General features: G+C 45.9%; 1 protein-coding gene across 1 annotated transcript in view; it reads left to right on the forward strand.

The window, feature by feature from the left end:
- The first annotated feature begins 6,048 nt into the window (after nt 1-6,048).
- ABCA12 (ATP binding cassette subfamily A member 12) overlaps nt 6,049-26,959 on the forward strand; it is an 82,339-nt gene continuing 61,428 nt past the window's right edge. The window contains exons 1-4 of the mRNA XM_027735651.2: nt 6,049-6,158; nt 10,210-10,303; nt 23,628-23,775; nt 26,080-26,168. Of these exons, the coding sequence (XP_027591452.2) occupies nt 6,090-6,158; nt 10,210-10,303; nt 23,628-23,775; nt 26,080-26,168 (400 nt within the window). The 5' untranslated portion in view covers nt 6,049-6,089. The remainder of the gene's footprint in view (nt 6,159-10,209; nt 10,304-23,627; nt 23,776-26,079; nt 26,169-26,959) is intronic.

Consider the following 26,959-nt stretch of genomic DNA (forward strand, 5'->3'; position numbering starts at 1 on the left):
GTGGATTTATCTTCCTATCATGTGCAACTGTAGTAAATTTTTAAGTTAATACAATTTTAATCTTTCAGTAGATATGTGTTTCCATTGCATACAGAACAGCCCACTCGTGATACAGCTCTTGTCACAAGTGCATCCTGCCTTTTCTGTTTCCTTATCCTCACAGTCTGTCCTTGGCCCTCTGAATTTGGAAACGGGTTTCTTGGAAGTTTTTTGGGCAGTTTTGCTGACAGGTTGATTTGGAAAACACAGTTGTCCCCAGCCTTGGAAATACCCATTGTTCTTCCCAAAGTCAAATTGATTTTTCACAATGACCTTGCTTTCACCTTGTTATCAGTCTTGCCATAAGTAGTGTGATCCCTAATTAGTCCATCTGTCAGCTCTCCAGGTTCACTGGTGGGACATCAGCGTTGCCATGCGGATTGGAAACCAGCTGAGTGCACAAAGAATGATAAATGAGAAATGTCAGGATTTGCACCCTTGGAGCTGTCTCATCTCTTGTTGCAAGCCTTGGCATTAGACCTGGACTTAACATTGTTAATAACCTCAAGGAAGGGTTAAAAGCTCTACTAATGAAACTTCTGTTATATGATCTGCTTGCTCTTACACAGCCAGGCTCTTGAGCAAAGCCTGTATGGACACGAGGACATGGACAAGGGAATGGCCACTTGCCAGCCTTGGGATTCAGTGGGTTTATGTAGATTGAAAGTTGGGCCCTGGCCCCAAGAATAAGGCTTTTGAGAAAGGGTTTTAATTATGGAGGCACTACACTGAGCACAACAGACCCCAAATCAGTGGCTTCAATTAACTGAAGAACTCTGTGTTGCTGTGCTTATTTGATGAGCAAGAGGGTGGAATAGAGGGAGTGTGTGGCTCTACTAGTGAAGTTCTGCTGTAGCAGGGGGAGGCTAACCTGGGCTTGTTGGTGGCTGCCCAGGTTGGGGTCTGTCAGTGGGAGCTGCCTTTCACTGCCCATGTTGTGCCCACAACTCCTTTCTGACTAACTTGTAATCCTGATTCAGCGCTGTGTGTGGATAGTATCACAGGAGTTTGTAATCGATGGAAAAGGGGGATTGTGAAGCCTGAAAACAACCTGTGGCAAGGTAGGTGTGTGTTGGAGCCTCTCAAATAAAGCCCTCACTGCTGGGTGTGGTGGGAAATGACTCATGGACCTGGAGGTTTGCTGGGATCAGATGTAGCTGAAGGTGACCTTGGGAGCAAGGGAGGAGGGCTGGCTGGTAACAGAGGCACTGTGGCTTTAGAACCAAAAGTTGCATTTCCTTGGCCTTCCCTAAATCTGGTTCTGCAGAAGGTTTTTGACGTCCGAGAATCCTGTCCCAAGTGTTTCAGCCTGCGGTGCCTCTAAATTCATTTGCAAGAAGCTCAGACATTTCAGTTTTGGTGCTTTACTGCTCTAATATTAGAGTATCCCAAAACTCCACTTGGTTTGGGGGCTTGTTCCTGGAAACAAGGCTGCTCTGTAGAAATAAAGGAGTTAATATCCAAGGGCTTTGAGCCAAAAATCAGTTCTCCTTGAACTCTTCGGAGTGGGCCCTGTGTGACAAAATCCTTGTATTCATGGCAGTAATGGATCACTGAAGGCAAAACTGCTTCCAGAAGGGGCTGTTGAGCAAATGCATTTTAAAGGGTGGGGGGTGGAATCACCAATAAATTGTGGAAATGTGTTTGGTGGCAGAGTGGTACTGTGGTGATGCCACAACACCAGCAGTTTCTGTAGTGACTAAAAATACTGCTGCCCATTTTAGTTTTTCTGAGGGCTCTGATTTTTTTTTCTTTTAAATGCTGAGTGAGCATCTCTCCCAAAACAGTGTCTTGTTCAGGTGCCTGAAATTAGGCACCCAGGAGATGCGTAGGAATTTACATCCAGGCTCCTGCCATGCCTTTGGAAGGAATTAGGAGTAAACCAGAGAGTATGTGCTGGGGAACTCCTCAGTGCTGCAAGGGCATATGATGTTAGAATGATGGAATTGTTAGTGTTGGAAAAGGCCTGTAAGATCATCAAGTCCAATGTGAACCCAGCACCACCTTGTTCACCACAGAACCATATCTTCAAGTACCACATCCACGTGTTTTTGAACACTTCCAGGGGTAATGACTCCACCACTTCCCTAGGCAGCCTGTTCCAATGCTTGACAACCTTTCTTGTGAAAGGTTTCTCTGATTTCTACACATTCTAGTTGTGGAACATCCTAAAGTTGGGCTTGGTCTGATGGCCTGTCCTTTCATGGGGCTATGCCATGAAAATGAGTTGTACCCATTGCATGAAGGCTTTTCTTGCAGAGTTCTGTTAGAAGTGGTGACAACTGGTATTCTGTGGGGCCTTCTTTGCATGTGACGCTGGCAAAGTGCCACCTAACAGGCTGTGTAAGTGTGCACTTACCTTTGAGCAGGTAGGTCTTCTCTGCCATGGTCTGAGTGTGCTGCAGTTTGCAGAGAGCAGTGTGGGGCTGCAGGCTGCTTGCTCAGCAGTCCTTGGCCTGGCTTGGATTGTGAATAAGGGATCACAGCTAAAGCCTATGCATAGGCATCTCTGCAATCCCTAAAGAGAGTGTGTCAAACATTTGGTCAATACTGGCTTACACAAGCCATGAGGAAAGCCCATCTTGCACAGTCTGGACTTGCTCCTGAACTCCGTTCAGTAACTAAAGACGCTGCAAGCTCTGCACGGGGAAAGTACCCGGTTCAGAGTCCTGCCTCTTGATGAGTCACTGTGTTACCCCATCGCTCCCTTGTGCATCTCCCTCGGTTCCTTCTGCCCTGCCTGTGTTTCTCTGGCCTGGCAGTTCATCTGGCTGAGCATCTCTGCTCGCTCCTGGTGTGATCTCTCTTCCCCCAGGCCCCTGGGGGCACCCAGCCACCTTTTGCCTGCCTGCCTTGGAAGCCTCTGCTGAGGGTTAGTTGTAGCATTGAGTTACTGCAAGATTAGTGTTGTGGTTTGGGTTTTTACTGGTAACCAGCTGAAGAGGTTTTTTCGTTCTTGTCTGGCACTTCAAGGGGGTAAATATTTTGCCCTCTCATGTTTGCTCCAGCTCCCCTTGTGTTTCAAAGCTAAGCCAGGAGCATTAATGAGCAGACAGTTGTTTGCATTTTATGGTGCTGTTGGCTTTGTGCTGTGTGGACCTGCTGTTTTGGCCAAGCAACTAGTGAAATATTAACTGTAAATGGCCATTTCTTCTCATCCTCTCAGTGTGTTAGGGCTGGAGAGAGCCCCCCACACCCCTGGCTGACCCTGTGCTGCAGCTCCTTCACAGCAGTGTTCTCTGTTCCTGCATCCCTCCCTTGCTGCTGCCTGTGGCACTCACAGCTACCAGCCCTGACATGTCAGGACCCACAGGGACGTGTCCTGCAAGCAGATCATTCACTCAGAGGGACTTTATCCTCTTCTCTTACCAGTTCTGTCTTGCATCACTTCCCTAAGTTTTCATTTCTCATAGAGGTAACTGGCATACTTGGGAAGCACGAGTGCATTCCTTGTAGCTGAAGTAAAAACTCTCCTTGAAAGAGCATCCCAAGGAAAGGCCTCAGAGATTGTGAGTTCTTGGTGCATGGTGAGATTCTTTCTGCCCTGGAAGCTGCAGCCCCTGCTTGGTGTTGTGAGCTGTAGTCACTGCTGCAGCACAGGGGATGGATCATGGCTCTAGGGACCTGCATTGCATGAAATCACAGCTCAGAGCTCCCCTGAGAGTTTCCCCTGCTTCGTGGCCACAGAAACAGATGCTGCTCTTCTTCTCAGTGATCTGAACCACCAGTTTGCCCTTCAGCCCAGAAGAGCCCTAGTTCTCTAACCAGAGGAATAAACCAACTGAGGACTTTTTAGGAGAATGAGGAATTTGGCCTTTCCTTCCTCTCCTCTGGCTATATGTACATTGGCACACTGGGACATCTATCTGCTCTGGTCACTTTGTCCCCAGCCTCCTGTGCCATCTGCAGGAATTATTCAGTAAAGGAATTAAAAAGCAAAAAGGTACAATGGCTTAATAAAGTTCTCATCTTGTGTTCTGGAACCGGAACACTGTGGTGTTCAGGGAGTTGAATGCAGGTGTTCTGAGAGCCAACTGACATTGAGTTATTCTGATTTTACAGTGGTGAACTCGAACAAATTATCCTTTGGGTACTTCCCAAGGGGAATGTTTGTTGACTCAGTTCACAAAGGAAGTAAGGATGTGCATTTGCTTGGGAAAATTATTATCCAAATCATAGTGTTCTTTTGAAACAGTTGTTTGACTGAATACGAAAAAGAAGCAATCAGACACTTGCCTTAAAAGACCTTGGCAAGGCAGTGAATGGTGAAATTATAAATTTCTTCTCTCTTACCCCCTCAGAGTAGAATTATCTATATTTGGATTTCTTTTTTCAGCCCCGGAGAGGAAGTGAATAAAGTTTGCAAATGGATTGGACCAAATGCAGTGAATCTGGCTGTGCCTCTTACATGGCTGAACTAGAACAGTGTCCCAAGGAGCAGTGCTTGTTCTTGATTCACAAACCCAAACCAGATCCCTCTCTCTCTCCTGAGGACATTTGGTAGGAAAAAAAAAAAAGGAATGTAAGCTGGGAGGTTAGACATTTGTGTTTCTTCCCATTGCTATCAAAACTATACCAGGAAAGCCTTTTAGGTTAATTTTAGCCCCAGCTTCACTCCCACCATTGGAATGTCTGATCTATTTAGACTGAAGATATGTGGGGCAGGGACTGCTCCAGATCTGTTGCTATTCCCAGCTTTAAAGTACTTCCTCACCAATCTGGAGGAGCTGTTTCTCTTCACTGAGTACCACATCTCTCTCTTCCCCTCTCTCTCTTTTCTTCTCCCTTGGTGCTTTTAACAACCCTTAGATCAAAACTCCTCTGCTGCCACCTCTACTTCTGTCCCTGGGTGGAGTTTGGCAAGGACTCATTTTTGAGGCATAAAGTTAGTTTGTGGTTGGAAGAAATACCATGTACAAGAACAGTCTTTCATCTTTTATGGAATATGCTGAGAGCAGTGATGTCTTCCCTGGCTTGCCAACGTGCTCTGTGGAGGATCTCAGTGTTACCAAGCAGGATACTTGAGTGTATGTGCTCCTCTCTGAGAGGGACCACAGCTCTTCTGGATGACCAGAGCCCATCAGTCAAGTCTGGATTTTAGATTTGTGCTATTCCTTGGTACAGTGAGCTGTTCCTGTGCTGTCATTGCTTCCCTCTGTACCTGCCTTTTCTGTTTCATGTCTGGCTGTTGTTTTTAGATTTCACTAGCTTGGAAAATTCAGTGATCAGTTCAATAACAAGTGTTCAAGCCACACTAGTGCTTGAAATCTTTGTGGGGTGTGATCCATTCCCAGTGGATTGGGTATGCTACCTTGAATTCAGTCACTGAGAGCCACAGGACTGATCTCCTGGAGGAAAGGGAACATACAGAAAGCTGAGCAATTAGATCAGTCGCTGAGATTTTCATTTATATATGTTTTTCAGCGCTTTCATTTAATTTCCTTGGATGGCTAGATTTAATTAAAAAAAAAAAGCAAACAACTAATTCCAAATCAGCAATGCCAGGAAGATACACGGTGTGGATACTTTCTTCCCAGGCATTCCCTGAGAACCTGGGGAAGTCAGACTGGCCTGGCGAGCAGCCGAACTCTGCTGCTGCTGACACCTGTCCAGCAGGAGCGGTGTGTGGGCAGACAGGTGGTTTCATCACGGGGAGGAGGAGGGATGCATCACCTTTTGTTAAGCAGAAGCATCTTTTTGGAATGCTGTCCATTTTATCAGTGAGGGCTGGAGCAGGGAGCATCCAGGAGAGGCTGGCTGTTGTAATCCCCACAAGTGGAGGCAGGCTGCTGCGCCCGCCCGCTGCCGCCAGAGGAAGAACCTGTTGAATTTGCTTGGAGCTATTGCTGGGAGGACGAGAGCTACGCTCACTGGGACTGCAGCAGCCAGCGGTGCATGAAGTAGCTGCTCCAGAGCTATGCTGTGGGGAAGGGGCAGAGGCTTGGATATTGGACACTGGATGCCCCTGTGGGTTAGAGCCTCCACTTTTGCCTCCTAAGCCGGGGAAGGAAGAATACGCGGCTGTTCGCTCGTGGTTGGCTCAGCCCAGGATGGCTGCGCTCTCTCAGCACCTGAGGATCCTGCTCTGGAAGAACTGGCTGAGTGTCAAGAGGCAGCCGGTGAGTGTGGGAACAGAGGAGCGGGAACCTGGGAATGGCAGGAGCTGATGAGCAAGGGGGACACTGCAGGAGAGGAAGGTCATGGTGATAGAGGCACAGGGAAGGAAGGGAATGGCATGGAAGTGAAGGTGGGTCTTTTTAGGCCAAAATAATTGGGTCTTGCGTTGGAGCTCGTGCATGAGGGCTCAGGAGTCCACACGGAGTACTGTGGATGCTACTCTTGTTCCCTCTGTGCAAACAAAACCTTGCACAAACTCACGGGCAGGCCTGAATTCATCTGCAGTTCTGTACCTGCTCCTCTGGAGCAGACCCCATGGTTGGTGTACAGCCTCCAAGGAGTCCCTGGGATCTGGGGGTCGTGGGGGCTGCCCTTACACACACCCATTTGTAAAGGATGGACAAAGGAAAAAGTAGCTTTGAGAGATTCAGGTAGGACAGATTTCCAGTGCAGTCCAGTGTGCTGCAAATCAAACACCCCAATGGTCTTTCTTCCCAAAAGACAAAACATTGACACCAATGTCCAGAGAGTGATCTGACCTGCAGCAGCATCAGGGAGGTGCATGTTCCTTTGGGTGGCCTTGTGTGGCCAGGCAAAGGCTGCCCAGTTTTGTCCCAGTCTGGTTTTGGTGCAGCTGCACAGTAAATACAGCATCCTGAGGTTCATGGGCCTGTACCACCACCTGTCCTCTTGCTAGTAATCCAAACAAGATGGGTTTTAAACTTGCCTTGGTGGACTGGAAGCCTTGGCAGGTGCAGAAAATGCTGACAGAAGAGAAGTGGCCATGGAGGGTGTGATATGAGGATGGAGTGAAAGGCCCAGTATCACCACGTGCTTCTGCAAGGTCAGTTCTTGCCTACTGTGTTCTCCCTCTCAGTTGTGGAGCCTAATTTGGAGAGGTGCTGAGATCCTCTGACTCCTATGGATGTGCTGCATACCTGAATATTCTTCACTGCTGCAAAATATACCTTTTCTGAGATGCAGAAGAATCCCAATAAATTACTTCTAATTTCTCAAGAGAAATTGTAACAGCCTCATTAAAAGCAGAAGGTCTGGGTCTCTGAGCTCTTGTGTACTCAGAGTAAATGCCAACCTAAGCCTTACTTGTGCTTTGACCAGTCTCACTTGCTTTAATTCTGGTTTCCTGTGGAGTTGAAATATCAATTCTGTAGAATTGAAATGTCAATTAAAATAAAAATCTGGCCATTACAGACTATTTTATGGCAGCCATTCCCTGCAACCCTCCTTCATTTCCCTCTCTTGCTCCAAATTAGGGAGCTTGCTCAGACTGCAGAGGGTGTGAGGAGGTAAGGCCAGATCTCTGCTCCCAAGCACATCCTGATTTCTGTCCTCCTCCTTGCATGTTTTTTACCTGTGTAATATGCCTTCACTTACAGACCAGGCTGTTGGAGAGCTTTGGGAGGGAGAGAGGGAAGTGTTCTGTTGTGCTTTTCAGTTTCTGCTAAGGAGTGAAGGTGGTTCCTGCTGCTGCAGTGGTGTTGGCTGCCGTCTCTGGGAATGACTGGAATGCCATGGGATGGTCTGACACCACGCAGCCCTGTCCCACCCCTGCAGACTCGAGTGCTCTCCTACTCTGTTCATCAGCCTCTCCAGGGCTGGAAAACATTTTACTTCTACCTTTTGCTCCACACTGTATTTCTATGTACCTGTACCCAGAGATACTAACTAAGGTCTGAGCGATTAAATCAACTTTTAGCAGTGAAATAATCCACCAACCAAGGAATTATGGAATGACATCACAGTTCTTAATGTCCTGAGAGCCAAATTGAGGTTGTTTATGGTTCCATTCAAGTCAACACGTTCCACCTGCAAGCTGTTTGGCCAGGGTGGTTGTCTTTGGCTAGAAATGCCTGGGACAGAGGGAATGCTGTGATGTTGCAACTGATGTGCCCGGCTACTATTAAATCCAATTAAATCAAAGGACAGAGATACTGAGGGAAGAGCTGTGTGGAAAGTGAGGAGTATAAGCACCATTATAGCTCAAAATGGGGACGTACCACAATTTCCCTGAGTAGAAACTATCAGTATTCATTCATTGTCCCAAGAATGTGACAGATGTCTGGCCCTTCCTTCAGGCAGCTTCTGACTAATATCAGTTTCTGTGCTGTTACCCCATAATTTTCCTTTAGCCTGTGTGGTTCCAAACGAGGAGGCTGCGTTAATGATACTGTTTGCACAGGAATTAATCACAGTTAAACTGCGTGTTTGGGGACTGATTATAGGGAAAGCATCTGATAGAAAAAATTATAAATAGATGGTAGTTTCAGTGATGGATCCTGTTACAAGTTGGCAGTGTATATGTGAAAGGCAGGAACTATCTGTAAAAGCTAAAATACTGCTGAATGCTGAAATTAGAGGAGTGCCCTCTGTGAAGGGATGTGTGGGGAGGGGCCTTGTGATTTGGTGTCTGTCGGTTGCCTATTTGGGGGCATGAATTTGCTCCTGCTTTCAAGCCTCTGTCACCTCATCAGGGCTGATAGGGATGGACTTGCTGTAAAACAACCATCTTCAAGCTGAATTGCTCTGCAGGATTTGTTTGTCTGTCTGTTTGGTTTTATGTTCCAGTAAGTGTTACAGGAAATGAAAACATGGTTATGGGCTTGGAATTACTTTGGAAAAACAGTTGTGGGTAATGTGTGCTGATCTGAAAAAAATAGTAGCACAACGATGAAAAATGGGATTATTTTGAAGAAAGACATCTTTGCAGTTACAAAAATTGGCATGAAGATGGCATAGCAATTTTGCAGCACAGAGTAGCTTGAGCTTAGCTACTGATGGATGGAAAGCTCTAATCTAGTAAGCATGGGAGCAAGGTAGCCAACTAGTGCAGAAGCTGTTGATTATTTGAATAATTGCATTTTCCTGGCTCACTAAACTCCAAGGATTGTAGTTTTAAGATTTTGGGCCTCCTACCTAGATTGGTTTACTACAGTAGATGATTACCAGACTGTATTTTCTTAATTCTTATCCATTGAAACTGTCAACCCTCATGTTAAACCCAAGAGTTCTATAGATGTTCATGTGTTTTCAACGTATTAGGCCAATTCTACATAATTTCTCGTCCATCTTACGTTAGATATATGGAATACGTTCTTCCCTGCGAGGGTGGGGAGGCCCTGGCACAGGTTGTCCAGAGAAGCTGTGGCTGCCCCATCCCTGGCAGTGTCCAAGGCCAGCTTGGACAAGGCCAGCTTGGACAGGGCTTGGAGCAGCCTAGGCTAGTGGAAGGTGTCCCTGCACATGGCAGGGGGTGGAATGAGATGGGCTTTAAGGTCCCCTCCAGCCCAAACCATTCCATGAGTCATCTCAGCTCATGTATATGGACTGCTACAATCTGGAAATGGAGAGGGGCCAGGGATTTGCGTTGCTGGGGTCAGAAGCTCATATGAGGGATCTTGGTGATTGGTGTTCAAATGTGACTTCTGTGGCTGACTGGTTGCACAGCTCCATAAACCCCTTCCTTCACTGTTCTCGGGCTCTACATCTTGTAAATGACCAAATCCTTTCTTCAGCTCAACCACGAGGCTCAACTATTTGTGAAGAACACTGAAATTTTTTGGGAAGAAATGTTGTAGACTTGTCAAACACTCAAACTCTGGGATATAACTAAATCAGTCGTAATTACCCATGATTTGAGCAGCGTCTTTCACGGAAAGTGAAACCAGCCTTTCACACCTCAGGTCTTCTGTGTCACCATTGGTGTGTCCAAAAGCCCTGTATTTCCCAGAGTGCCTTTACTATTCCATAGCAGTGTCTCCAAGCTGGATAAACACTGTCCCCCGTAATTATCAGCCAAACTGAAAGACAGGAAGCCTTGTGTTGTTTTCAGCCTTGTTATTTGCTCTCAGAATCTGAGGTAGTTTTTCTTCCTGCATAGATAATGCTTGGGCTTTAATTGTATGCATACTGAGACAGGTGTGATTTACAATGCACCTATAACTCATTTAGGGCACTACTTGTACATTCCAGACGGGCTCTGGGACACATCAGCACGACAAACGTAACCCATATATTTTCATTGCTGTTTTATAGGTATGGTCGTTTGTTTTAATTTCCTGGCCTGTGGTTGTTTTCATAATCTTGGCCATTATCCGTCTCAAATTCCCTCCAGAACCACAGCAAAACTGTAAGTAACTGGTTTGGTTTTATGTCTGTGGGGTTTAGTTCTCATTTCAGTGACTGATGTGTTCATTTGATGTGTTTTGTTACTTTTACAAATTTGGTTCCTTATAGTTTCCAGTGGAGATTTCCTGGGATGCAGAATGCTGTAAATAAAATGTGTGTGTTCCTCTGAGGTTGTTTCTGCTCATGTTTTTTTCAAATTAGCTTGATAATTAGAAAACAACTTTAAAGAACTGTCTCATTGAGATTTACTCAGATATTGCTGTTGTAGACAGCAATATAAACTTACAGGAGAAATTGAGGGAGAAGAGGGCAGTAAATTGAGTGAGGTCAGAGGCTTCATGTGTGATTATGGAGGTGGGGTAACAAACATGAGATTGGTCAACATGAAAGGTTTTACTTTGTGTGTGCTACAGGCAAAATGTGCATATTTAAGCATCTTGCTGCAAAGCTCAGCTGGAGACTGGTAGCTTGTGGTGTATGTGAGCCCTTTCTAATAAAGATAGCAGCTCTTTGGGTGGATGAGTAGTTGTTTGGGGTCACATGGGTGAAGTGTTTGCACAAGCTGGTTCTCACAGCTTTGCTTCTTGTGTCAGGAGAACCTGTGTGCATCTTGGGGCAGGGATGCACTTGAATCTGCTCTGAAACACTTCCACTGGTTAGCGAGGCCTTATTGCCATCAGGACTGGCGTGTCCCAGCCCAGGGCATGTTTGTTCATGAAGTAAAGCAGGGCAAGGAGTTTGTCCAGTTGGAAGCCTTTTTTCCCTTCCACAGTGTTAATTTTGAGTTGGATCAAATGATACAGTCACAGAATGGTTTGGGTTGGAAGGGAGCCGTAGTTGCCCAGCACAGGGTCTCAAAAATTGCTGTAGTAAAAGATTTGCGACACCTGGTTGACAGCAGAGACACCACCATAAATGACCCACATCAGGGCATCATTGACTGCACAAGAGCACAGCATGGGCAATGTTGGGTTTCTGTGTTTGGGGCAGAGAGGAGAGGAGGCAGAGTCTGGCAGCAGGGAGGACAAGCAGTTGGCTTCCAAGGTTTACAGCTCTCAGATGTGTACGATGTGGTCCTGAGGGATCTGCTCCTGATGTCATGTGTGCACATGGGAAATGTTTGACCTGGTCAGTGACAGGTGTCGTTCTCTGCTTAAAAAGTCTGTGTGGTGTGTGAGAAAAGGCCACATTGTGACAAATGTTAGGCATACAACTAGGATAGCCCTTGTCCCAGAGAACTTGCAGCCTAATCTGGGTGCAGGTTTGTGTCCCTCCTTTTGTAGACTGGGATGGAAAGCCAGAGCAAGTGACCTACTGAAGGTATCATAGGAATTCTTTAATGGAGAAGGACATTCTTGATGTGTTAGAGTCATTTTTTTAACCCCAAGCCCATCTGCTGTCAGCAAAAGACTCTTTAGACCTGTTACACGTTTCAGGTTCTCCCAAATTCCCTTGAACCACTTGGAACGGGCAAGATGGGACATGCTGTACTTTGTGAAAACCCCAGATTTTGCCAAGTGTGGAGATGGCAGTCCTCCCACACTGCTCCAAGTTGTACTTCCTGTCCCTGATAAACCTGATAAGATGGATGTCAAGAGAGCCAGCTGGATGGGGAAATATTTATTCCTTTATTTGGCATGGTTATTAGTTTGAATATATATTTATTTGGAGCATTTTTGGTCTGCATGGTCACATCTCTACATTAATGGATTAGCAGGAATAATCTTAGGAATAGCAAGTAGCTCCATCAGTTGTGCTTTGCAGGAAAGGGAAGGACTAGGCAGTATCTTTGGATTAGTTCCCTTTTCCTCTGTAGATCAATTTTATTTTGGTACAAGTCTCACTAAGTATGTGAGTAGATGTCTGTCTCTCTTAGAAGTGGATGATAGGAACTCTCTATTGGAAGAGAGGTTTTATGCTGGAAAATAATGGTTTTGGTGTAATTCTTGTGATCCAGATGTTTAGAAATCATCTAAGAATCCTGAGGGGATAGAGGAGAATGTTACCAGGACATCAAACAGCCACTTTCCACTGCTTTTCCAGTTAGATAAGAATAGTTGCTTGACAATTACTCTTTTTTTGACAGCTGGAAAAAATGTATCAACTTTTTGCTTGAAAAGCAAAAGATAAATCACTTGGGAACTTCCTTTTCTGCTAGAAAAGAAAGGCAAGTGGGGGTGGACACATCTAGGAAAACTATTACAGGAGAGGGGTTTGTTCGTTTTCAACAGGAATAAAATCCACCTTCTGCTGAGTTCCAGTGCCTGCCTTAAGACAGAATCGTTGAGTAGTGACAAGAAGCTGTTTCTAGTTCTGCTGTCAAGGGATTATTGTGGGTAGACAAAAGCCAGGAAACACAGAATCAATGGCACAGAGATAGAATAAGGTACCCAGATGCTGAGGTTTGGAGCCTTAGAGATAACCCCAGAGGAAATCTCAGTCTGTAACCTTATCTCAGGTATTCTTGCAGAAATATCATGAAATCTATTATTTTTTCAATTAAAACAGCTCAAATTTGAGACAAGAAGTTATTCTGAAGGACATCTGATACGCATTCAATAGATGGAGGATTATGTGGAGAAATTACCTGGCAAATATCAGTCGAGAATGAACAAGTGTCAAGAGCTTCCTGCTTGTGTTGAATTATAATGTGTAGCACCTAATGCCATGGGAGCTTGTGCCAGCCTGAGCTTCAGAGGGAAAGGACATGCCAAATAAATGTCACTAGGGAAGAGGATGCTCATGGGCTAACTAAGAACTGAGGAAAACAAGGAGCTGAAATCTATCCAATATGTAGTTTTCTTCACAACTAAAGCATCTTGTATCTAGGAGGTAAAAAAAAAAAAAAAAAAAAATCTCTCTTCTTTATTCTGGACACCTGTTTGATGATGTGTTTCCAGGTCAGCAGAGATTGTTGTCAGGAGAAATGAAAAAGATATTTCACTCTCTGTGCATACCCAGCTCCTGTGATGTTCTGAGAGTCTAACCAAACAAAATTCCCATCCAACTTACTATACACATCACAGCTGGGGCTTTTGACCTTTTTATTTCAGCCTTTGTCTTTGCTAGAAGGTATTGGAATGTGTTTTGTGGCATAGGTAGCTCTGTACTGGAAGCCTGCAGGTGAAAGCCAGTGAACGCTGGTGGTATTGTCCAGACTGTTGTGCCTGTATCACTTGTTTTCTAGAGCAGGGACAGAAGTTCCTTTCCATCCTGCAGGTTTTTGCAAGGTATGGGAATTGCGTGTGAGATACAATCTGTCCCTCGGGGCTCAACCCACTCAGTCTGCCGAGGAGCCCAATTACACTCCTGCTCTAACGAGCCTGTCACACCCATCACACCCTCCCCGCCCGCTTTCTTCCTTTTCTGCTGGCCTGCTCTCCCCTCCTGTCAGTTCAACCTCATCAGTATTCCCTGTGGAAGCTCTCCTGGGTGTGGTTAGTCCAACACTCACTCAGAAACCCTGCTCTTCCACGGGGGAGGTGTGGGAGAAACCTTGCTCTCCCGTGCTGTGAAAGCCATGCCTCATTCACACGTATTTTTCCTTCTTCATGGAAGGGAGCTGTGCTCTTGGGTCTGGTCTGAAATCCACCAAATTCTGCCAGGGAATTCATTGCCCAAACTCTTCTCAGTGAGGCACATCTTGCCCTTCACCTCTGCCCAGAATTTCCACCCAGGTTTCACCACCGTTGTGGAGGTGTCTGCAGGGTGTATTGCATTCACTCAGATATTTGTCATAGACTCAGGAGCAGAGTCCTCCTGCTCTTTGCAGCCAGTGTTCTGGGGGAGTATCATGGTAACTGATCACCAGTCTGTTGGCCAGTGCCAGCAGAGCTGTTAGGTCTAGTTTAGAGACAGAGCTGTGTGGCACAACACTATGTAGGAGCAGATATTCATACTCTGCTCTCATTCCTGGCTCCAGTACTCCAGAAAGAAGGCCCAGGATAGGAGAGTCTTTGAGCTACATCCCATTCAGTCTTATTGTGGTCGTAGCTAGGATTTGAATGGAGCCAAAATTGTCTGGAAAAATCAATATGAGCCACTGAGCAGTGATCTGAGATGCCTTAGGAGAGAGGCTGTGGTTTGTATGTGCAGACACACCTTTCCTGTGACTTCTGTGCTGAACACTGTTGCCATGTTAGAGTTAAGTGAGGCATGACTTACCCTGGTCAGGGCAGTGTCAGAAAAAGCAAATGAAAAGTCTTTCTTAAAAGGGTACATGCAGAGTTTCCCCTTTCCCATATGACTGAGAAAGCAGGCAAGGCAGCTGTGTGTGATGGGTCTGTTCTGGTAAGCACATGGCAGGCAGTGCCTGTCACCCCTGTCCTTATCACCCATGTGAGTTCTCTGCCCCTCTGGCTGTTGCAGCAGTGTGCTGGTAGATGAGTTCAGGGGGCTCCTGCCCTGTGGGTCTGTGTAAATAAGGACTTAAACCGCTTTTAGCTCTGACAGTTCCCTGCCTCAATCCCAGTCAAATGCAGAAGTCATTATACTAATTTTGTTCCATGGTTAACAGAGAAAGACCCTGAGCTGGGTTAGTTCTCAATGTGAATGATCACTGTGGCTGCCAGGACACATGTGAGGGCAGGTGACATGGAGCAAGGTGGGCCACAGCACTGCCCTTCCTCTGAGATCCCATCTTGGAGCTGAGAAAACTCAGAAAATATGCTGCACTTTATACAGGAATTTGCCTCATAGTTGGAGGGACCCGAACTCATCTATTTTCCCAGTAGAGTGGAAAAATTAATAGGTTCCCATGCTAATTACAGAGAGTTGGGATGGTGGCTCAGCTGCTGGGGCCACTCCATTCATTTGGATAAGTCATGGGTGTTTATGCAAGGCATAACCCATCCCAAGGGTTCAGCCTGCTCTGTACACAGACAAGCACACACCAGACTTCCAGCTCTCCTTCACCAGTCGCCTGTGGTAGAGCAGCCCCACTGTTTGTTTTCCATTACATTGCTTCATTTTCCTCCCCTGCTTTTCTGTCAGTTTTCTCCCCTTTTCTAGACACTCCTACATCAGGTTTTTGTCTGTGCTCATCTGCAGTCATTTGCAAAATAGTCCCATCAGGTCTCCTTACATACACAAGCAATGCCCAGCCATACAGTTTGCTGCATTTTGTCCAAGCCTCTACTTAGTCTGGAGACCCATCACTTAAACAGACACTGTGATGTTTATAATACCTCCCTTTCCATAAATCTCCACACCTCCATTTTTTTTCCACAGACTCTTTGCCTTGTGGGGTGTGACTTAGGGATGTTCAGAGCTGGAGTTGGGAACTCTGGAGTAACCACTATGTTTTTTCCATCCCCACTGAATTACAGCTGGACCTTGGGGCAGTCACTTAATTCTAATAGACTTCCTGAAGCATCTCAATCCAGATGCTGGGCTCTGAAAAGGCAGAAGTATTTTTCCAAAGGTGTTGAGCAGTTTGGCTTGAACTGAAGTTGGCAGTTGTTGATGTCTGTGTTTCTGGAAAGGAGGTCACTTGTTTAAAGAATCTAAACCTGGACTTGGAGGCACTCAGCATTGAAAGATGTTGTTTGGGTAAACACAGCTTTTGTGCAGGATGTTTTTTCAAGAGTCTAGATATGGATTTAAGCTTTTAGGTCCCAGCTTCTTGCTGGGAAATGTTCTGACTCTCTTCTCAGATCCTGTTTGTGCAATGCCCTGCTGCTCATACAGACAAGAGCAAGTTGGCTGCCTTACAACACCAGGTTAGCCTTGGCTGCATTAAATATTGCTTAAAAAAAGCCCTGTAGGAAAAGGCCCTGCTCTCTCCTACTGCGCTTGTGCTTCAGGCAGTGGAGCATCCTTCCACACCCTCTGGTGTCCCTCCTCCTCAGCTCTGGCATTTCCCCACCTTGACCTGAATTTGCAATACCTTTTAGAAGGTTCCACCTCCCTCCTTTGTTCTTTGCCTTTAGTTCAGGGGTGCCTTCTCCTCCCTTTACACCTGCTGCTTCTTCCTCTCCTTTGTGATTTTTATTCTCTCCGGTCCTTATGATCTCCCTCATGAGTACATGAACCAAATGCAATTGGATCCAAGTGCTGATTTTTAACTTATTAAATAAGGGGGTGGAAGCTGAAGGTCTGTGGGCGAGCAAAACTAGCTTGCCTAGTCTTAATAAGCATGGAAGTAGATACTGTCTGCTCTGGGCTGGTCCTATTTGCAGAGCCTGAAGTGCTTGAGGGCAGAATTAGGCAATGGAATGAAGTGCTTCCTCTGTTGAGGCCACCAAAGGAGGAGGTAGTCTTGCTGTGAGTTTGCTGCTTTGATCACACTGTCGTAGGCAGACAGCTGAGGACATGATGTTACTGAGACATTGGAGACAACAAGGATGCTGTTGCTGTAAAGATGTAAAGTGCAACGTTGTGACTCTCACCCAGCCATACTGGATGTCTGGAGGGGTTGAGTGCAGTTATCTGGGGTCCTGCTGTGCTTTCATGTCAAAAAACAGGAGCTGGGAAAGCAGGTTGTAGTGAATTGAGTGTTGGCCTGTTCTGCATTGTCTCGAGTAAAAGGATGAGAGGAAACGGCCTTGACTTGTGTCAGGGGAGGTTCACGTTAGATATTAGAAAAAAAATGTTCACTGAAAGAGTGGTTGGGCATTGGAATAAGTTGCCCAGGGAGGTGATGGAGTCACTGTCACTGACAAGGTAAATCCTGAGGCTGTTGAGTGTCTTGCAACTGGGGATAAGCTCAGGGAATCTCTTCTTTCGGGGCTGCTCAACAGGTGAAATTATGAAGGTAAATGGCATTTCTGATGGATGGCCAAAAATAGGGTGAACGGGGAATCACCTGGTAGCTCCAGAATGGCTTTAAAAATGGGGTCTGTGATATGGAATGGAGCAGTGTAGGGGCAGTGCCATGGGGAGTGCAATCCCAAACCATTAGCTCTGATCCAGCACAGCTCTTAAATATGTGTTTAATCTGCAGTGTGAGTAATCTCATTAAAATCAGCAGGGCTGATCACTGCTGTGCTGTGTTTGGACACACTGAACGAGGTTTGGGCTGTACTGCCAGGAACTGTGACACTGACTGTCCTCTCCCCAGTTTTTACGAGTATGGGATTGCTGTGGGCACTGATCTTGGAGATGTGAAAAACGTAAAGTCTCAGCTGGTGTTTGTGCCCTGGTGTTGCCCCCAATAAAGTCCTCATTCCCAGGTAACTAGGAACATGCAGGTCCCTTTTTCCAGCTTCAAGGTCAGATGTGAGTTTGAGTGCATGGATGTCACAGAAACACAAGAGCCATGGCAATTAAATAGTCTCCTTTAATAGGTAAGGGATAGGCCAGCTGGCTGTTTGAACCATTCTCCGTGTGTGTAAAAAATATCCTGCTTCAAAATTAATCTTATTCCATAGATTTGATGGTTTGGTTTAGATTTTGGAGAGAGATCAAAAATCCTAGCAGTATCATAAAGCTGTTCCAAAAAAATAGGCACTTATTGATAAATAGATGTGAACAAAGCTGGAAATGGGCAGTTCTGTGGCTGAAGAGAAACAGTATCGTCGTGTCATGAAAGAGGCAAGTTTGTCTTTTTGATTGTTTAAAAAGGCATAGGAATAGAGTTTAAAGTAATGCTGCTTGACAATGGGAAAGACTAGAAAGGAAGGGAGAAGGTTGTGTGTACACAAATATATCTTAAACATTAGAAAGCTGGGAGGAGGTCCCCATAGCAGGACATATTTTCATTAGATGTTTTTGGGATTTGTTAGATAAATACGGATCACAGCTGATAAACAGGTGGTTTGGGGTTTTTTGCTGCTCTGGGTTAGACCCCCACTGCTCAGGGGTGGTAGAGAGAGTGTGTAGGAACACATAGCACAGCGTGTTCCCTCCACTACAAAAATGCTGAAAGGTTTAAGGTTTCTTCAGCCAGAAGCTGAAGGGGTTGAATCCAAGCGATCATGATGAGTAGCTGCTGACAAATCTGTTGTTGCAAATTTGTCTAATTCTTTTTAAATGAACATGTACCTTTCTCCTCTTACCCTGTGGCAGTGAGTTCCATAACATTTTGATATTTGTTAAAAAAGGTATTTTCAGTCCCTTTTGCCTGATACCTCATGATCTCAAAATGCTTCTCTGTCCCTGTGTTGCAAGGGATGATCGTTCTCTCACCCTTTTCATCACTGATCATGATTTTATTTCTTCATCAAACCACTTTGTGGCCTTCTTTTTCTTAGCTGAAAAGTCCCAGTTATTACATCTCCTTGTATGATTTGGCAATGATTGAATTAATTTTCAATTAAACACAATACTTTCTAATGAAGCCATTTGCTCATTAATGCCTCTAATTTTGAGTTGAGATTTGTATGGATTTTTTATGAACTATGGAAGGAATATGAAAGGACTTAGAGCATAAGGTATGTGCCGTGTCAGAGTATGTGAATTCTGAAGCCAAGGGAGTTTTTTCATGCCCAAGGAGTGGTGGTGACACAACACTAAACTATGGGTGGATAGAGAACAGAAAACCTCAGCTGGGGGCTGCGTGTTCATGGTGCTGTGCCTGCAATCCACTGAAATGCCCAGTTCTTGTTTGGATCAGCAAATGCTTGGGCTCAGCTGATGCAAATTCCTGAAACCTCAGTGCATTGAGAGCAAGAAAATCAATGTGGCAATGTGAAACACGGTCCATTCAGATTTAAGCATTTTGGCCCATTTCAATTAATCTCAGAGATCAGAGTGCAGTAGTCATTTCCATCCTTCTTGTGTGACATTTATTGCTACCCTGACATTTTTCATTGTTGTTATACCAAGCGCCTTTACCTGGAGAAAACAAAATTGCTCGTGTTGAAGGGAAGTGTGCTGGAATTTACAGCATTCAGGAGGGGAGGAGAAATTAATTTGCTTCGTTTTACTCTGAATGAGAGCAAATGTGGAAATGCCAGGATTTCCAGGGGCATGCATATATTAAGGGTTTCTTCTGTTTATTATTACTGCTCTGCATGCCTTATTTCTTTCCAGCTCTTGGAGATGGGACTGGCCTGGTTAGATGCTACTGAACAGGGAGAACCAGCCAGCCCATGCAGCCCTGAGCCCTTGGCCTTGTCTGCCCTTTGGGATGCCTGTCTTTGCTTTGGTTTTGGGGCCCTTCTTTCAGTGGGGATAGAAAATCAAAGCTCTCAGTCAGAGGGGACAGCAGAAGGCTCTATGCTTGAGATTCTGCTGCTGGCAGACCCAGAAGTCAGACTTTACTGGCAGGATACAGATCTGGACTTGAATTTTGGTTACAGACAAGTCAATTTGACCAGAAATGTGACCTCTCAGCTCAACGTGGGGCTGCAGTGAGTGCAGTGATCTCTCCCTCTTGACTCATAGGCAGTGCAGTGGAACCCTCCAAATTGTAGTTTTAGGAAATTAATAGGTTTAAAACTAAAGACATTGGGGAGAGTGAGAAAAATTGTCACTAGTCATCCAAAGACTGTCCTTTAAAACGTGCAGAGTGTTTACAACTTTCCTTCTGTAACGTCCCGTGGCCGGTGCTTACGTTGAGTACTGATGTCACTGGTGTGGTGGAGTAATGTCTCCAAGGCAGGGACAGGTTCTTACGTACACCTGTCTCCTGGAGCACTGGAGGGAGTCAGGAGCAATCTGCATCCCAGGCCATCCTTGCAGTGGTTACAGGGCCAACAACGAACCTCGATGTGTGGGCAGGAGAGTCCACGTGGCTCCCTAGAATCACATCTCCTCACCATGAGCAAGGGGAGATGGAGAGTGGGAGGATGGAGCAGGGAGCACATTAATCTCTTGACTCATCTTCTCATCAGTAAATTCTTTCATTTGCAGGATGAAAGGGAGTTACAGGAAAGAACTCTGAGGCTATGCTATGTTTGTCCAGGGCTTGGGCTCCCAAATCAGGCACATTTCCTGCCATGGTGCCTTACACTCTGGCCCTGCTCTGATCTCAGGCACATGGGCCAGAGACAGCACAGGCAGAAGCTGAACTTCCCATGGCTGCACTTCTCAGCTTGTGTTAAACTAAGCTGTTGGCTTCTGTGGCCCCTGAAGGATATGATCTTCAAGGCAGTGTGAACAGAGGGGCTTGGTGGTTGTGGTGGTGGTGAGGTTGATAGCTTGTTATCTGGGAGTGACAGACCAGCCTGGCCACCCTATTCCTGCCTCGATCAGTGCATAAAGAAGGCAGTGTGCATGGTGTGGGTCCTTCAGCAGCAGCTGCCCTGTGAGGAAGGAAGGGTGGGATCCATCTCCCAGTGGTATGTGTCTGTGGAAGGGATGCTGCATCCAAACTGGGTCTGTAAACTCTCTTTGGAGTCAGTGGAGGTCTCATCAGTGCAGGCAGCAGAGCCAACATAGCCATTCATTTCATCCCTCTGGGTGAGCCTCTGTGCTGTTTGTGTGCTTGAGGAGCACGGTTGGATACTCAGGGCTGAGAACCAGAACAGCTCTGACTTACACCAAGTGGAACTCTGGCACAGGCATTTCAGATTTTTCTGTGAAAAACTTCCTTAATTCTCTAACTGCTGTCCAAGCCCAGAAGACTCTTCCAGAAGAGTTCTCTGGCATTGCCACTGCCTTTGTGCCAAGAGCATGGTGGGGTTACCCTGGTTCAGGCCTGCAGTGACTCAGGGGTGGATCAGGCCCCTTGGCTGGATCCAGCTGCCAGCAAACTGCTCAGCATCTGCTGCAGGTTGGCAGAGCCTCACTGAGTACCTCAGTCACAGGGGTTGACGATGTCTTCACAGATGTTGTGCCACCACCACAAGCAGCAGCTCTTCCAAACTTCAGGTCACGAATTCCTGTCTGTTTATATTCCAGGCTGCTGTTTCAAAAGACAAGAAAGAGCTGATATCATCACTGTGTTCTTACACTGAACACCTTGCTTGTGATAGAGCAGATGATTGTTTAATTGTCCACTTAGTTCAAAATGTGCCACCTTTCAATCCAATTTTAGCATTTGTTATTGCTACTTGTACCCCAAGGAAGTGTCTTCCTCTGCTCTGGATTCATCAGGACCTCTTGTATAATCATCCCTGTAAACAGCTCGCATGGCTCTGGAGAAGACCAAGCTCCCAGACCCATCCCTGTGTCCCTACTCTGCTATTCCCCAGGAGTTACACAGCTTCAGCTGCTCCAGGTCTGCTAAGAGACATGAGCTTCGTTCTGGCCCTGGTTGTTGGTGGGGCATATGAAAAAGGTGCAGCTGCTTCCCTCCCAGCTCCTACTTGTCTTAGGTCATTGTGGGCACACTCTCCATCCTGAACCTCATGGCTTCCCACGTCTTTGAAGCTTCATTTTGGTTGGGACACTGATAAAGTGAGGTCTGTGGTGTGCATTTTTGGACTGGTGTGCGAGCCAGTTCCCTGCATGGAATGAGGGTGTGGGAGATCAGAAGTAAGATGAGAGAAAACTGCCCATGTGTGCAAAATGCCATTCTGCAGGGTTGTAATTGGTGATCCCAAGGGCAAACATCACAGACACAGCAGGGATCTTCACACAAGGATGCTCCCAGATTAAAGTGTCTTACTCTAAAGTTTCCCAGATTAAAGTGTCCTACTCTAAAGTTTCCCTCATGGGCAGCAGATTAATTATGCTTCAAAACCTTTAGAGTGGTGGATGCTTGGTCCTGTGGCCCCAACACCAGAAGGTCTGCCTGTAGGGATAAGAGAGATCTTTTACTCTCCTTGGTGTTCTGTGATTACTGGGAGCTGGTTCAGCCTGGGATGTAACTCCTGAGCTGGCTTGAGGGGTACAGTGAGTGCTGGGGAGCTTCCCAGACAGGTACCCTTCTCCTCTGGCTGGGGATCTATGTCATCTAATTTTCTAGGCCGGCTCTCTGCTGAGGTGTACAAGAAAATCATGACACCATCCAAGTGGGTGCTTTACCTCTCAGTTCTCAGCAGTCCTCTGTGCCAGTTGCTGTCTTGCCAAAGTAGTGGGAACTCCTGTGCTTAACCCATGCCTTTGCATTTTGCCCCCAGAAATGGAGTGCACATTCATGGGCTGTGACCAGCTGTGCTGAGGAAAGCTCAGGGAAGCCCAGTCTTCACCAAGGAGATCAGCAGCCATGGACTCCACCTAGCACTGCCATCCCTGTGGGAACATCTGGGGTTTGCCCAGTGCGATCATGAATAAATTTAGTACAAATATATGTGCTGCATGTGTCCTTGTTGGAGGGGTGAGAGATAAAACCGTGCTTGGGTGAGAGTCACAGGTCATCTTTGAAGTCTAAAGAGCAAGTAATCAATTACCACAGGCCTGCCTGCAGGCCTTCAGTAAATCTGGCTGCTTTCCAGGGCAGAAATAATAGCAATGTCCTTTGCCAGGTAATTTTCCAAATGATTATTTTAAATAATATGTTGCTGTGATCCAGCAAAAGAGTTTGGAGATTTATTAGGGCGTTTGTCACTGTGGGGAAAAGCAGGTGGTGAACTCTGCGGGTTGGCAGTGAGCAGCACGGGGCAAGAGGCACATCAAATACTCAAGTCTCTCATTACTCAGGTCCACTCTGGGTTTGGGGAAACAGGAGACAGGGACATACATCTCGTCCCTGAGTGCTGGCTGCCAGCATCCCAGGTGGTGCAGCTGCTCTGAGGCAGGAGGAGACACAGGGGGGTGGTGGTGATAGATTGCTCCTCTCCCTTCCCGGGGCAGGTCTGAAGAAAAGGCAAGGGAGGTTTGTTGGGCCTGGATCCATTACCCCTTCCTGTGGTGAAGGCTGAGACAGAGCCTTGTTTTAACAACCTGGCTTGGAAATGAAGATTGTGGCATTGCATAGAAACTGTTCCAACCAAGCCCTGGAGAACAGGCTCCTGTGGGTGCTTCAGGTTACTCTGACCATCTGCCTGCTTCTATTTTATTTTATTCTTTAAAAGCAGAATTAGGATATCTTAAACCTAGGCTGCTGCTTTTTTTTTTTTTTTAATTTCTTGCCTCTTTCTTGGATTTTGAAGTGGAGGTGGGAAATACTGCAATTGCTTCAGGACTGACATATGTCTTATAAATAAATAGTTTGACTCTTTTCCTAATAACTGTGACCCAGAGCAAGTGGGTCTAGTGGAAGGTGTCCCTGCCCATGGCAAGGGGTTTGGAACAAGGTAATCTTTAGGATTTCTTCCAACCCAAACCATTTTATGATTCTGTGATTAAATAGCTCATGATGGCTTTGTCAGTGTTGTGGACACACTTCTAGTGGGATTTGGCAGATGGGGCTGCCAAGGTGGAGTGAAAGAGCCTCAGTGAAACTGAGAATCTGTCCTGTGGTGTAGGAAGGGAAAACAGCACATCCTGATAGAAACATATGGCAAAAAATGCATGTCCACATTATAATAATGGCATTTTCTTTCTCCTTCCTCCAGGTTATCTTGCACCCCGAAACCTTCCTAGTGCAGGCTTCTTCCCATTCTTGCAAACCGTGCTGTGTGATTCAGATGCCAGGTGTAAAGGCACACCATACACACCAGAAGATTTGCTGCCAAGACTTAGTGACATCTCGTCTCTCAGACTGTAAGGGAATCTGAATATTTCTGGGTGTTAGAAGCTGTAAAGCAAGACTTGCTTTGAGGTGGAGGGAGCAGCCATGCATGTCTGTGTGTGCAAGTTTGTCCACAATGGATGTACCTCAAATACCTGTTATAACAGATATCCAACATTTAGAAATGAGAAAATGAGCTGCAACATGGACACTTCAAAAATGTTCATAGTAGGGACAGCTCTCAGTAATGTGTCCATTGAGTCACACTTGATACTTGAAGAGAATTTTACTCCTTGAGAAAAATGCTTCTGCTCACCCAGATCAGAGCAAAGAAACTTTTGTGCATGACTGTGGGTCAGGTCAGTGGGTAAGACTGATCTGCCACCCTAGTGATCGGTTCAGGATGCTTTGGCTGGAAGTGGCAAATGTTCCCCAGCAGCTCTAGTCTGAGATACATTTGTTCTGGAGTGACTGCTCTTCCAGCAGATCCTCCAGGTGCCAGTCAGAATGGGCGTCCTCTCTGCAGGCCATCAACTGTGTTGGGAAACAGATGAAAATGAAGACACAATTTTTGCCCACAATGTACATTTGCAGTGTGGAGCTGGCTGGGCATGTTTTGTTGGAACATCATTTTGCTGAAATTGAAATGTTCAGCGGAAGCATTTCAATCTATTGATGTTCCACTTGAAGCCAAGTAGCATTTGCTTTGAGCCTTGCCAGCCAGGGTTGTTTCTAGGTCTTGGCTGCCTGGTTCTGACACACCCCTGGGGAACATGCCACTCTGAGGCCTGGCTGGTTCATGGAGAGCTGAAAATCTGGGCATCTCACAGCATCTCTGGTTGCTCATCTTTGCTTTATGGTGAGAGGCTGCTCTGTAGTGGCTATGTCAGAGCCTCAAAATCCCCCTTGGCCAGAGCTTGGGAGCCTGAGGAGCTAAGGTGGGCCCCATGCCTTCCACCAGAGAGCCCATCAGGCAAGATGGGGGATCCTGGGGTTGGTGGGTCCTCCTTAGAGTAGAGGAGCCATCGTTTTCCAGGCCAAGTCAGTGGTCAGGATCTCTCTTTGGGTAGAAGGATGACTAAGGATGTGGCAACTGAAGTTACACAAGGTGAATCCTAATCAAATTCAAGGTCATGCATCAGAAGAAAAGGGGGAAGGCAAAGCCACACTGAGACTGGATGCCTGGATTCACAGCTCTTCTTCCCTCAGTGTCATTGTTTTTCCCTGGGCATGATAAACAATAGTTAATTTGGGGTATTGAAATGAAGAAATGGGAGCTTCCAGAGCCAAAGCTGGAGGCCTTCCATGGGTTTCAATAGCTACAAATCCTCCTTGCTTTCTGTTTTTGGTTTCTGAAAAGCTGTTTAGGAGATAACTGGTTTTCCGTGCCAAGTGAAAATCAAAAGATTTGGCCAAACTATAGATCAAGTCAGATGAGTCGTTAATAAACATCTTGACCACTGTTGATTCTCAAAGTTGGCTGTGTGCAGTATCACTGCAGCTATGTGGCCACAGCCACCCTTGGGAGGTCATGTCAGCCTTAGAAATATATTGTATTCTACAAGAAACAACACTAACTGTGAAGTAGCCACAGCAAAACTAGTGGATACAGCAGAGTCTAAAACCTTGGGAAAAGGTCACCTGGGAAAGGGAAAGCTCCCGATGAATAGGTGCAGCTCTGCCTTGGGAGCAGAATCACCTTGGGTGAGTTTTTCACAAAGGCAAAGTGTTTCAGCTGTGGCCCTTCGCTGTCTGGTTATATTATTGTGTAACATTCTAGAGTTTGTAATATTCAGCTAATCCAGGCTGTTTTTCTCCTCTCCCATTGTGCAACTCACAGAAGCTCTTATTAAACTTGCCCTAAAACTGTTTTGTACCAGTGGTCAGCAGAGAAGATGGGCAAGGTTCTCGTCTTTGCTTCTGTTCCTTAGAGCCATTTGCTAAGGTGTGCAAGACATGGTTGCTTGAGGTTTCCCTTACTAAAATGGAACTAAGTCCAAAAGCCAAGCTCAACACCAACTTCTTCCACCCTTTCTTTACTCCTGTAGTGAAATGTTTGGGAAGGATGAATTAAGATCCCATTGTCTGGAAGAATTTCTTGGTAAGGGCATGTAGATTATAGTGCAATGGAGTTCTGCACTTTTGCTTCCCCAAAATACATGCCAGGCCTCTAGAAGGATCCAGGCTTCTGCACAACCCAGATTTTACCACACCTGCCATGAAATCCAGCTATAGACACATTCTGAGGCAATGCAGTAAAGTGTGAGCTTAATTATAAGAAACTGTGAGCTGTGACAGGTGGCTTTTTTTCTTTCTTTTGTTCTTTCTTTCCCCAGTAAGAGGAGGAGCTCATCCAGTGTATCCAAGGACAGCCATCCATCAGCATGGAGTGCAGAGGTTCCTAAAAGCAGGAACGCTTCGCTGGGTAGGTTATTCACTGCTCCACAAAGTTCTGCTCTTTGAAGGCTGACCTTTTGAAGCTCTCTGGACAGAGATGCATTTCTTACAGCACTGCTAAAATGATTTATGTGTTCTATACAGGCACATGACCGTGTCCATGACATCAGTGCAAATTCTAGGGAATAAGTGCGGGTAACTGTCTGTAGAAAAGACTTTTGGAACTTGGCCAAGAAACCAGGATTAAATGGTTGCACTTCACAGGAGCAATGCAAGATCACAGATTGATTGGACATTAATTAAAGACCTGGCTATTTATGGAATATTGCCCTTTTACTGCTCACAAATTCACCATAAACAGCTTATGATTTTTTTCAAATGTGTTTTTATTCACAGTTATCCAGCAAATAAGTTGTCTTCTGTGCCACAGTGCATATTTATTGTTGGTGATGTTCTCCTCTGATGTGATTCTCTTTCCTGAAGGAACTTTCAGACTGAAATTTTCCATAAAATCGTTACAATTATTATTTATTGATGATAATGGCTAGTACAGTCCACAAGCCATCGTGATGGATAGTCCTTTCTCCAGGGAGGTCACGATGAAATGAATGATTACAGATTTGCATTTGCCTCTTCTGCTCCAGCCCTTCACTGTTCCAATTAGCATTCCTGCCAATGCCCACACTCTGTGGTGCACAGACAGAAAAAGGCAGAATGCAGAAGGGACCAAACACAGAGGTGTGGGGGAAAAAGCAAATCAGTGAACAGGTCTGGGAACTGTTGACTCATGGTGGTGGTCAAGGAGGAACTCAGCTCTAC

This window comes from Pipra filicauda, unplaced genomic scaffold, assembly GCF_003945595.2.
Source record: "Pipra filicauda isolate LSUMZ 115617 unplaced genomic scaffold, ASM394559v2 scaffold21_size4447388_pilon, whole genome shotgun sequence".
NCBI classification, from domain to species: domain Eukaryota; kingdom Metazoa; phylum Chordata; class Aves; order Passeriformes; family Pipridae; genus Pipra; species Pipra filicauda.